Below are 10,942 nucleotides of genomic sequence, written 5' to 3'. Positions count from 1 at the left end.
GGGGGTGATGCTTGGATTTGTGTGTGCGTTTTTGTGTTGCCTTGTGTCTATACATGGACATACATGTGTATGTTTAGACATACTGACTCCAGAGTTGACATTGGGATAGAACCATCTTTAATGCCAACTAAATAATTTCAAAACCTTTTTGATTAAGTTTCTTAGATGTGAAGAATGGCTTTTGAGCCCTTTTTAATCTTTTGGATTGATTATGAAGAATCATGTTCATCCAATTTAGAACTGTACTTAAAATGTTACCTTCCATGTTGGAACTGCTTTAATTAATTTTTGTCAGATACACTCTACTGTAGGTCCATTCATTCATGTAAAGGAGATGTTTAGGTCAGCCTGTGTTGTGTAAGTTTTAGCCTACAGAAAATGGATATCACTCATGTTTTCTCAAGAGACCAACATGTTTCTTTAATAACATGCCTTGATTTATAGTCAGAGCAGCCCTGTTACATCGACTAGACCTCTTAAGTGGGTTCAGTGGGTCCATAGGGGACAACTGCAGATACACCTGGAGTCATAAAATCCTCTTTTAAGTCCCTCATTCTGTTGCATTGGATTGATCCCTATGGAAGAAGCAAGGCAAACCAACAAACATAGCAAAAGCTTAGCTCTGTTAGTAATTGTGAATAGTGAGTGTTGAAAAGGAAAACTGGTGCAGATATGAACTGTTCACACATTGTCAAAATAGTTTTGTTTATTGTGTTTTTTCCTCATTTGGCCAGCAGTCTTTTGCAATGTGATAATTTTGCTCTGGCGTCTGTCACCGTGGGTTCAGCCAGAGTTACCAGGACCAGTCTGCCGGTGGCATGCCCCTTCTTTTTCTCCCTCACTGCCTCCCTTGCTCTCCCTCTCATACAAACTCTCTGCTGCTCACACTGAGCGGGAGAGCATTGGAACATTGAGTACCTTCAGCACATTTTTCACATTCCCATTTGAGGGTCTCAACCTAAGCCCCCACCCCACACACACACACACACATGCACGCACGCAAATGCACACATTCGCAACCACCAAAGCCACTGTTGTTTCTTACCAGTGGGCAGTAATGGCAATCATGCCAGAGGATAGCCTGTCAAAGCTCTTTGTATGTCTGTTATGTCCAAACCCAATAATCTCAGTGCTAACCTGTACCTTTCTTTCTTCTCACCAGCAGCTGTGTGTGTGTGTGTGGTGGGCAGCATCGGCAAAGATGACGGAGTATAAGCTGGTGGTGGTGGGAGCTGGAGGTGTGGGCAAGAGTGCGCTTACCATCCAGCTCATCCAAAACCACTTTGTGGATGAATACGACCCCACCATAGAGGTAAGAATCTCTTCTGCATGTCCTACACATTATTCTTGTGGAAGGCATACTGGGTTGGGCGGTTGAAAGGTAGACAAGGGTTGATCGTAAAGACGGCACAGTCCAACAATCAGACGAAATTCTTCATTTTCTTTTAGGAAGAAATATTTACTGTGCCCTTCTGTAATTCTTATATTTTCATGGAAATAAGACACTGAACAAGACTGCAGACATGGCAAAGAGGAGAGTGAAGCTTGGGAGAATGTTTCCTTCTCTCTTTTTCTCCACTCTCTCCCTCTCTTTCTCACCACGCCTGCCTCTGGTCAGACAATGTCCTTTTTGTGTATTTGCATTCCTGGCCCCTATGCTCTAACAAACAAAGGGACGGCACTCAATGTTTTTGTGGCTGCGTGTTGGAAGGCTAAACATTGGCTCCGATACCCTGCGCCTCTGATCTCTAGATGTGGATTGGACCCAGAAGTGGACTGGGAATTAATAACTGATTTGTATATACAATCAACATCATATCTGTGAGTTTGTTTGTATTTTGGACATGTTACTTAGAACTGAATAGCCAAGGCCAATGATGTAACAATAGGGCCGGGTACCGAACTTTAATACTTTTTTAGACTCCAACCGAATTGCCTGCATAGTATCGAGGATCGAAAATGCCTTGCAATTCAATACCAAATGTCACTACCTGAGGAGTAAATCTCAACGCCAGTTGGCAAATAAGCATGCAGCATGCTTCTACGAAGATCTAATAATGCTGGTGATTGGCTGTCTACACGTCGAGGAGGCATGCAGATAAAACTACATTACGCTGTGTGTGTGTGTGTGTGTGTGTGTGTGTGTGTGTGTGTGTGTGTGTGTGTGTGTGTGTGTGTGTGTGTGTGTGTGTGTGTGTGTGTGTGTGTGTGTGTGTGTGTGTGTGTGTGTGTGAGAGACATTTGAGTACAAAAGACATTTGTACTGTACTGTTTTGTAAAAATTGGTATCAAAAAAGTATTTTTCTGTAACAGTATCACAATTTTAGTAATTCCCCTAAGATGAAGCATAGTGACAGTGGCGAGGAAAAACTCCCCTTTAGGAAGAAACCTCGTCCAGACCCCGGCTCTCGGTAGGCGGAGCCGGGCGTCGGCGGTTGGGGATGTGAATCATCATTGTATATGTGTATAATTTATTCTATAAATGATTACTTTGAACTACTTGTACAGATTACATTAACAGGAAAAAATGTCCGCAATGAATGTTAAAAGCTCTAGTCACAGAACAAATAATAAAGTTTGATTTATTCTAATAGGCAGAGGTGTTCTAATAGTTTGTGGAACATGATGGACCATGACTCGAAAAATGTATGCATGGTTGAGGAGTGACTAGTTGCGTATAATGAAATGATGTTGTTAAAATACAAAATGAATGTAATTGTATTTAGTTGTATTACTGAGGTAAAATGTGCAATTAGTTACTCATCAAATTAAAATGAAATTGCTTCCAATCCAAATAAAGTAATCAAAACCACATTTATAATGGGTAACTTATAACAGGACGCAATAACATTTCCATAGTAACCTTCCTAACACTAAATGTATGTGAGATTCAGCACATTCTTTCTGTTAATTCCACTTCCTGTCATTCCAATTTAACATCCTGTGGGGCGGAGTTAGTTCAATTTAAATTCCAATTCATGAATTAAACTGAGGTCAGTTCTGAAATTTGCACAAGCCTGTTCAGCACTTCTTCTGTTTGGGCCTTGTTGTATGAAGCTGTTAAGGGCCTTGTATGTATTACGTGTTGCGTAGGTAGGTTATAGATTACGCAGGGAGGGGAATAACATTAGCTCATCAGACGTTACCTGAAACTAAAGATTTTCACGAGTTACGCATCTCAAGTTAGTGCTACAGACTCGAGTCCGATTCTCAAACTCAAGTCGTTATGTAATGTTCATTTAGCTGACGCTTTTATCCAAAGCGACCTACAGTGCTATATATAGTAGGGCTGAAGGATATTGTGTTTTAGCATCGACATCGCGATGTACGCATGCGTGATAGTCACATCGCTGGACGTTACGATGTTGACGCTAATCCTTTTTTGCTGCTTGATAGAAAAGTAAACTTTCACTGCTCTCCTGTACATGATTATTACCGGCCGACCCTTCCCCTTTAAGACAGGTATCCATGTGGGCAACATGTGTATGTGACGTTAGTCCAACTGGGTTTATTGTTATGGGGAGTGAGGCTCTCCGTGTGTAGTAAAGTACCGTAGGCAGCAGCTGCCGCTGACTCAGTCATGCGCATAGTTTTCAATGGGTAGTCAGTGAAGCTACAGGAGTCAATGTTTTATGTTTTGCTGCAAATACAAACTAAATCACCTGATTAATGCAACATAATCACGTCTCCCGGCCATTCCCCCCCGCAGAAAGCTGCTACCAGCCAGGCTAAAGCTAATATAGTTAGCCTAAAGAAACACAGGGTCCGTCCGTCCCAACAAACGTTACGGTTTGGAGCCACAACGCTGGAAACGTAACACTTCTACTTTCACCACAGAAGTCTGTGTCTGATATGACGTCTTTCACACTGATTTAATTGTTCTTGGATACACAGTTTGTTGCTAGTGTGCGTGGCAAACAAGTCTGATCAATTTATCCAACAAACAAGCTGGCCCCGCTAGTCAACCACAACTTGAAATTTAGAGAAAGCAACGTCGTCCACGTTAGCTTGGATTGATTATTCTATGAATACAACGGTGTCGTGCTAGTCAACCGTCAGCGTAATTTCCCTCTCCAAAACCACTTCAGAAGAGTAACGTTAGACACAGCGCTTACTTGCTTTGTTGTTTGATAAAGTATTAAAGTTGAACAAAAAATGGTTCACATTAGAAAAGTTCCTTTTTCATTTTGATCTTCTATGTAGATGCACTCCTCTACAAAATCACCGCAGTAGTCGAGAATGATTTATTATTTAAAAATAGAGCTTTTGTCATCTTTTAAAAATTACTTTTTATTTTTTCATATTGCAATATATATTGCAGGGGAAAAAATATCGCAATGACAGATTTTTACCAATTTCGTGCAGGCCTAATATACAGTATCAGAGGTTTCACATCTCAGGAGCAACTAGGGGTTAAGTGTCTTGCTCCGGGACACATTGGTTGGTGTATCACAGTGGGAACTGAACCCAGACCTCCAACACCAAAGGCATGTGTCATATGCACTGTGTCATCCTCACCCCACAGTGGCCTCAGATTCTACCTGAACCATCGGTTTTGTGTCGGACTTTTGTAAGATTGCTCATTCACACATTTTTACCACCTCTTTAAATGTTGGACTTTGTCCCTTTTTTCTGCAGGACTCGTACAGGAAACAGGTTGTGATTGATGGGGAAACCTGCCTGCTGGACATCCTGGACACTGCAGGTCAGGAGGAGTACAGCGCCATGAGGGATCAGTACATGAGGACAGGGGAGGGTTTCCTCTGTGTCTTCGCCATCAACAACACCAAGTCTTTTGAGGACATTCACCAGTACAGGTGTGTGTAAGAGTGATGCGGAGAGAGATGGTTTGGGATGCAGGGGCACCACAAATCATGACAATGATATTGAGCATTAAGCGATCTGTTGTTGCAGATGTGAACCTGTGTGTTCACTGGCGAGTCAGGGGGTGGAGTTCAGACACAAAATCATTTCTGTTCGTTCTCTTCTAAGGTTCTGTGTGGACTTTTGGTATTTAGTGTGTGTTGCAGGGACTCCCATGGGGACCGGATAGAGAGGGAGTGTGTATACGTATGTGTGCCAGCTCTCTGCAGTAGTTCGGTGATGTCATGCTGTAGCGTTTAACACGGCTAAAGAAAGCTTGGCCCCCAACCGGAGGATTACAGCACGATGCCAATGAAATCGATCCTGACTCAATTAGAGGAGCGGGGAGAGGTAGCACTTTCAAGGACAAGGAAGGAGAAAGGGAGCGAGCGAGGAGAGATTCAGCTGGAGATGACAGTGTTCTCTCTCTTTGCCACATTTTGTCTTTCTCATCACATTAGACACCCACTTGCCAGTCTAGCAGGTAGCAAGTAAAGGAGGCTGCATATTTACTTTGCCACCTCCTCTACATATTTGCAGGGTCTTTTGAGTTTCACACACATCTGTGTGGCTTATTGCCATTGTAGCTCAGCCTTTTTGGGGGGCCTGGCTTTAACACAACTGCTAGTATCACTGTAAAACAGTTGTGCAGCTTGTGAGGACGTGGGTGGATCTTTAGTTGGATTCTAGAATAGGTGGTGACTCGGTTAGAGCTGTTGAGTTATTTAAAGATCTGTTGTCTTTTTTACTGGCAATTCTTTTTGGCACATACTGGCATGGTACCTACTTAAGTAATTGTCTTCTTTCATTGAAACCAGCCAGCAGTATTATACCGTACTCAAGAATGCACCAAATTGATAAGATTATATCTTCAGGTGTTTTCTGTAATTTTGATTTCATTATTTTGTTTTATTTTTTTGTACGGTAAGGACTGAGCCTTACCGCAGGGTTCGATTCTGACCTTTGCTGCCCCTCGCTTCACTTTCTTGTCTTAAGCTGTCCTGGCACTAAAGACTTAAAATAAAATAACAGCAAAATAATTCTAAAAAAGGAAATAAATAAGAATATGCCTGTTAGACGTGAAATACCTGCCTCACCAGCGTATAACAAGGCAATGGTCCACACAGGGTAAGAAGTGGAACAGTGGTCATGATTAGCAGCGTTGACTGCAGATGGGCGGGGCTGACTGTAGGGATGCATCCTGCTGATCTGTGGCTTAGGGAGAAGAAGGGCTGAGCCTATAGATTGATCTGACCCACTCCTCTCACTCAGTTCCCCCCGGCTGCCTGGCGTTTGGCGCTGGCTGCTGTAGTGATGAGGTAATGCTGTGCGCAGTCGGCCTGTTGTCCATCCCTCCCCCTCCCTGTCTTCCTCTCCACCTCCCTCCTTCAGCAGTGCAGCACAGCACAGCCCAGCACCGGCGGGGCCTGGCTCTTCCTCAGGGTCCTAGTGCTCCCTGGGTGGTTGGCTCACCAGTGCTGGAGCGGTTGTTGTTCATGAAGCAGGGAGGATATGTAACTGTGACTGAATGCAGTGCTGGGGTGGGTTAAGGAAAAGTTTTGCATGTAAATGTCAACTATGGCAATTTTCTTGTCCTGCAATCTGCAGAGAACAGATTAAACGTGTGAAGGACTCAGACGATGTTCCCATGGTGCTTGTGGGAAACAAATGTGACCTCCCGGCACGCACGGTGGACACAAGGCAAGCCCAAGAACTCGCCCGCTCTTACGGCATCCCTTACATCGAGACCTCTGCCAAAACACGTCAGGTAGGTAGTGAACAAGAAGCACCCAACCACAATACTATACATTCACTTTAATGGAAGAACCCTTTCTCTCTCCCTCTATCTCTGGTATTCAAAATTACCGTCAAATTTCATTGACGTGTTCATTTTTCCTCCCATCTTTGCAAGCCACGAAACTCTTATTATATGTATATTTGAAGTCCCCTTGCGCTGTATCATACTGTAGTAAACACGTTATGACAGTGTTCTAGTCTGGGCTCTGTAGTTTTACATTTTGCACATGTATTTAGGAGCTTAGAAAGAGTTCCGCACACTGATCATTACACAAGCATTTGTTTATTCAGAAAAGACAACGTTTCGGTCTAAGACCTTCATCAGGTAAATTCCTGACGTGTATTCAAGCACATGAAGAGAAGTGAAGGGCTCGCGGTCGAGATTTGTGTTGCTGGAAACATTTCATTATGCCGCAGGCAATGACTCATAGCCAGGTTACCTTGGCTTGAGAACAGAGCTACAGTATTTGAAAGGCTTTATAAAGAAATGTCGCCGCACAGCTCCCACTGTCTCTGACTCACTGTTAAACAAAATGTAGGTACATATAGACTGTCGCCTTCATCTTTGAACTCGCAGAAACTCTGTCATTCAAACAGAAGAGGACAGTATGCAAAGACTTCTCTTTTAATTGTTAAGATTCCTTGATTAACGTTGTCTGAATTATCTGGGTTGCCATAGTGATGTTGCCAGGCTTCTAAATGGTGCGTACACCTGAGAGGTTTGCTGTCGGTTATAAGGGGAGCAGGCCGTGTACTCCACTTTTAATGGACCGTTATAAGGGCCCGATCTTTCTGTAACGTGTGTGCGTGTGTGTGCGTGTGTGCGTGTGTGCGCGTGTGTGCGTGTGTGTGCGTGTGCGTGTGCGTGTGCGTGTGCGTGTGCGTGTGTGTGTGCGTGTGTGTGTGTGTGTGTGTGTGTGTGTGTGTGTGTGTGTGTGTGTGTGTGTGTGTGTGTGTGTGTGTGTGTGTGTGTGTGTGTGTGTGTGTGTGTGTGTGTGTGTGTGTGTGTGTGTGTGTGTGTGTGTGTGTGTGTGTGTGTGTGTGTGTGTGTGTGTGTGTTTTTACAGGGAGTAGAGGATGCCTTCTACACACTGGTTCGGGAGATCAGACAGCATAAGCTGAGGAAGCTGAACCCACCTGATGAGAGCGGTCAGGACTGTATGACCTGTCGCTGTGTGGTATCGTGATGCAGGTGAGACATCTCCAGAAATCCACTTTCCTTCTTTGACAGATTGACAGTTGACACAGTCATATGGGAAGTTTCCACAGTAGTCTGTGATACTGAAACTCGTGTGTCTATTTACACATATGACGGCCCATTGTAGGTTAAAATAAATGTGAAACCTCACTTTTCACTGTCTCAGTTTTCCCATGAACAATGAAATGGCGCTAACATCTGTCCCCCTCTTGTGTCATTTCATTCCCCAGCTGAGTGTTGCACGTTGAGGAAAAATGCTACAGCGCGTAGTGGCAGCATGGACTTAAAGATAGAAAGATAAAATGACTCAATGATGAAATATAAACTTTTTCAAAAAGAGGAGGATTGAAGCAAAAGCTCTCAAGGAAACCACCAGAGCTGACTGAACCATAGACCTTCATGGAAGGAGGAGGTTTGGACTGTTGCCTAAGTGGCTAGCTGAAATAGCCCAGTCCGGTCCCTTTTTTTGGTCCACACGTCGACCTGTGAGCAACACCACTAAGGACTCCTTGTCAACTCCAGTGTTGTCTCGCTGGGTAGCTCAACAAGTTTCCTGCTAACTTATTGTTTTCAGTCTCAACACTGGTCTTAAAGGGGGTGTTTCTGACCTCCTCCAGCCTTGAAAGCCTACTTCCACCCCCACCCCCACCGCCTGCCCACTGGAAGGAAGGACTGACTGACTTTAATGGAAAGGACTGGAATGGACGTTTCGTTGCCCCAACACGTCTTATAAATAACCCCCGATCCCACTCTACCTGCCTTTGGTTTCCCCTGAATGGCGGTGTAGTCCCTTCATTATACTGGATACAGGGGGTGGAGGCTGACATGGGAATGACTAGAATTTGTTGTTGTTGTTGTTTGTAACAGTTAGCCTAGCTGTACAAAATCTTTGATTTTGTTTTTGATGTGGAACATTTTATTGTCGATTGCCGAATTTGAAAGTCAAAGAGCAATATGAGAGCAAGGATTTCTTATAGATGGCACCTGGTTTTGACATTTTTCATGACCTGCCTGACATAGTTGGAAGTCCTTCTGAGATAAAAATGTGGAATGGAGAACATACAGATTGATGAATTTCCAGATTACGGTTGCCTTCTCTCCTTACAGATGTTTTCTTTGCTATAGTAAGCGTTGTCTTTGTGGAATAATAATAGTAACGGCTAGTGTACGTAGGTTCTGGTGCAATAGGATTCTTTAGTATTGGGAATAATCCACCTCTCATTGCTACTTGTTTTTTGTTTTTTTTGCCAAGGATGGAGGGGTACTGTGCATGGAAATGTAGTTGTCATCTCTCTAGTTGCTAAAGCCGGAGAGGTGGCCTGTAGAAATGGGAGAAACCCCCTGCACTTGTACAGTTATACAATGACTGGTTATGGTTTTAGACAACCAGTTTTTTTTTCTGCATTTCATTTCAATAAATGTTTGCTCTTATACAACTCTTATTTACTACATTGTGATAACAGCATTTTTTTTTAGATTTCCAAGAATCACTCCTTGTGGAGAATAAGGCTCAGGAATCAGGGTCCAGGAAAGTCTCAGCTGACAGTCCTGGAAGGAGGTCACCAGTTAGCTTTGCAGAGTGTAACACTCTGCCAGTCCAGCCTCGGATTCAAACTTAGTTTTTTCCACACACACCATACTATCCTCAAACTGCTTCTCTTTCTCTGCCACCTCAGCGTTTCAGCAAAACAATAACCGGTCAGGTGCTAACCATGTCAGAACCATACTTACTGTATATGTGGGACTATTGTGTTTGCTAGGCGATGGGTTTTGGGAGTGCAATGCTTAGTTTCCTAATACTGACTAGCTTGTGCTCTCCACAACTGCATTCGGTTGCTGCCTAAATGGAAAAAGACTGCTAAGTGTTTACTTTGCCTTATCTGTTAGCTAGTTTGTACCTCATGTATGCAGCGAACTCTACCTGAGAATTATGTTTTCTGTTGGCTGCATTGTTTTGTTTGTTGGACTTTGTGCAACTAAAATCAATATAGAAGTTTAGACATGCGTTGTAGAGCATTTGAAAGACGAGGCAAGTCCCTGGACACTACACTGATTTAAGCGGGGGAGGGGCGAGTTGTCTAGCTCTGATGTTCTCATGTTTCATTCCCAATACATTTGAACATGGGATGGTGATTACTAGATAATGTTACTTTAAATCCAGATTGTACTTAAATAATTCAGAGAATTGGACATGCATGGTAATGTATGGACTTCCAGACACTACAGGCAGGTTTGGGCAACAAGCTGTAGATTCAGCCCTCCGACACCTCAGGCCACTTCTGTGAAAGCCGTCAAATGTAAATTTGCCTTTAGTCTCCTTTCAAGGTTAAACAAAATGTTGATTTCTGACCTAATAGATTTTGTACAGTTAAGCAACCCTTTTCACTCAAAATGGCTTAAAGAAAATATGATCATTCTCGTTACTGTGTGGATGGTAGTGGTCAAGTTTTTTTTATTTTTCATTAAGTGTTCATTTCTCGGCTTGGACGAAGGAAATGAACTGTGAATGTGTTTTACTCTAGATATTCGTTGAAAGAAGCCTTGTGTTTAGAATGTACAATATGCAGGAGTTGATCCTCAGTCCCACTTTTGGCTGTGTTCCTAACTTTTTATTTTTCACCCATTGTACTCAAACCTTTTTAATGAAGAAAAAAAAAAAAAAAAAAAAAAGAGTGAGGCGTTTAACCTGTAATTACAGTCCTAATGGTATGCTTGTCCTCTCCCTGTCAATCTCTAAACAGTACATCCATGATGATAATACATAGAATTCCACAAATCTATGTATTCAAATTCCCAAGTTATTAGAATATCATCGTCATGTTTGCCACGGGGAAGTCCAGCCAGCGAACCACAAGTATACATGTCACAAAACCTGGCGAGCATGACGAGGACTGTACGGACCATTGGGAGTTTTGCACAAAGGACATCGGTGGGCTCAAGGGCTTGTTTCTCCCTTGCAAACTGTGGATGGAGGCGTGGAAGGAATTTTTGAAAATGTCAACTGTTCAGCTATTTAAGATGTATTTACTCTTTGAAAATGTGGCAAATGTATTGCGGGACAGGAATAAAGATGTCAAGATGAAA

At 43.0% G+C, this 10,942-nt stretch overlaps 2 protein-coding genes across 3 annotated transcripts in view; one reads left to right on the top strand and one right to left on the bottom strand.

Moving 5' to 3' along the window:
- Positions 1-1,610, bottom strand: part of lrrc56 (leucine rich repeat containing 56) — a 19,733-nt gene extending 18,123 nt beyond the window's left edge. Inside the window, exon 1 of the mRNA XM_034879122.1 lies at positions 1,600-1,610. The gene's annotated coding sequence lies outside the window, so the exon portion shown is untranslated. The remainder of the gene's footprint in view (positions 1-1,599) is intronic.
- hrasb (HRas proto-oncogene, GTPase b) overlaps positions 1-10,942 on the top strand; it is an 18,627-nt gene extending 7,685 nt beyond the window's left edge. Inside the window, exons 2-6 of one of the 2 annotated variants that reach the window (XM_034879125.1) lie at positions 1,166-1,312; positions 4,639-4,817; positions 6,472-6,631; positions 7,728-7,852; positions 8,089-10,942. In XM_034879125.1, the coding sequence (XP_034735016.1) occupies positions 1,202-1,312; positions 4,639-4,817; positions 6,472-6,631; positions 7,728-7,847 (570 nt within the window). In that variant the 5' untranslated portion in view covers positions 1,166-1,201 and the 3' untranslated portion in view covers positions 7,848-7,852; positions 8,089-10,942. Of the gene's footprint in view, positions 1-1,162; positions 1,313-4,638; positions 4,818-6,471; positions 6,632-7,727; positions 7,853-8,088 lie in introns of both variants that reach the window. The other variant, XM_034879124.1, reaches the window with a different exon arrangement.

The sequence above is a fragment of the Etheostoma cragini genome, chromosome 8 (assembly GCF_013103735.1).
Source record: "Etheostoma cragini isolate CJK2018 chromosome 8, CSU_Ecrag_1.0, whole genome shotgun sequence".
NCBI classification, from domain to species: domain Eukaryota; kingdom Metazoa; phylum Chordata; class Actinopteri; order Perciformes; family Percidae; genus Etheostoma; species Etheostoma cragini.
This window is presented reverse-complemented; position numbering and strand designations above follow the sequence as displayed.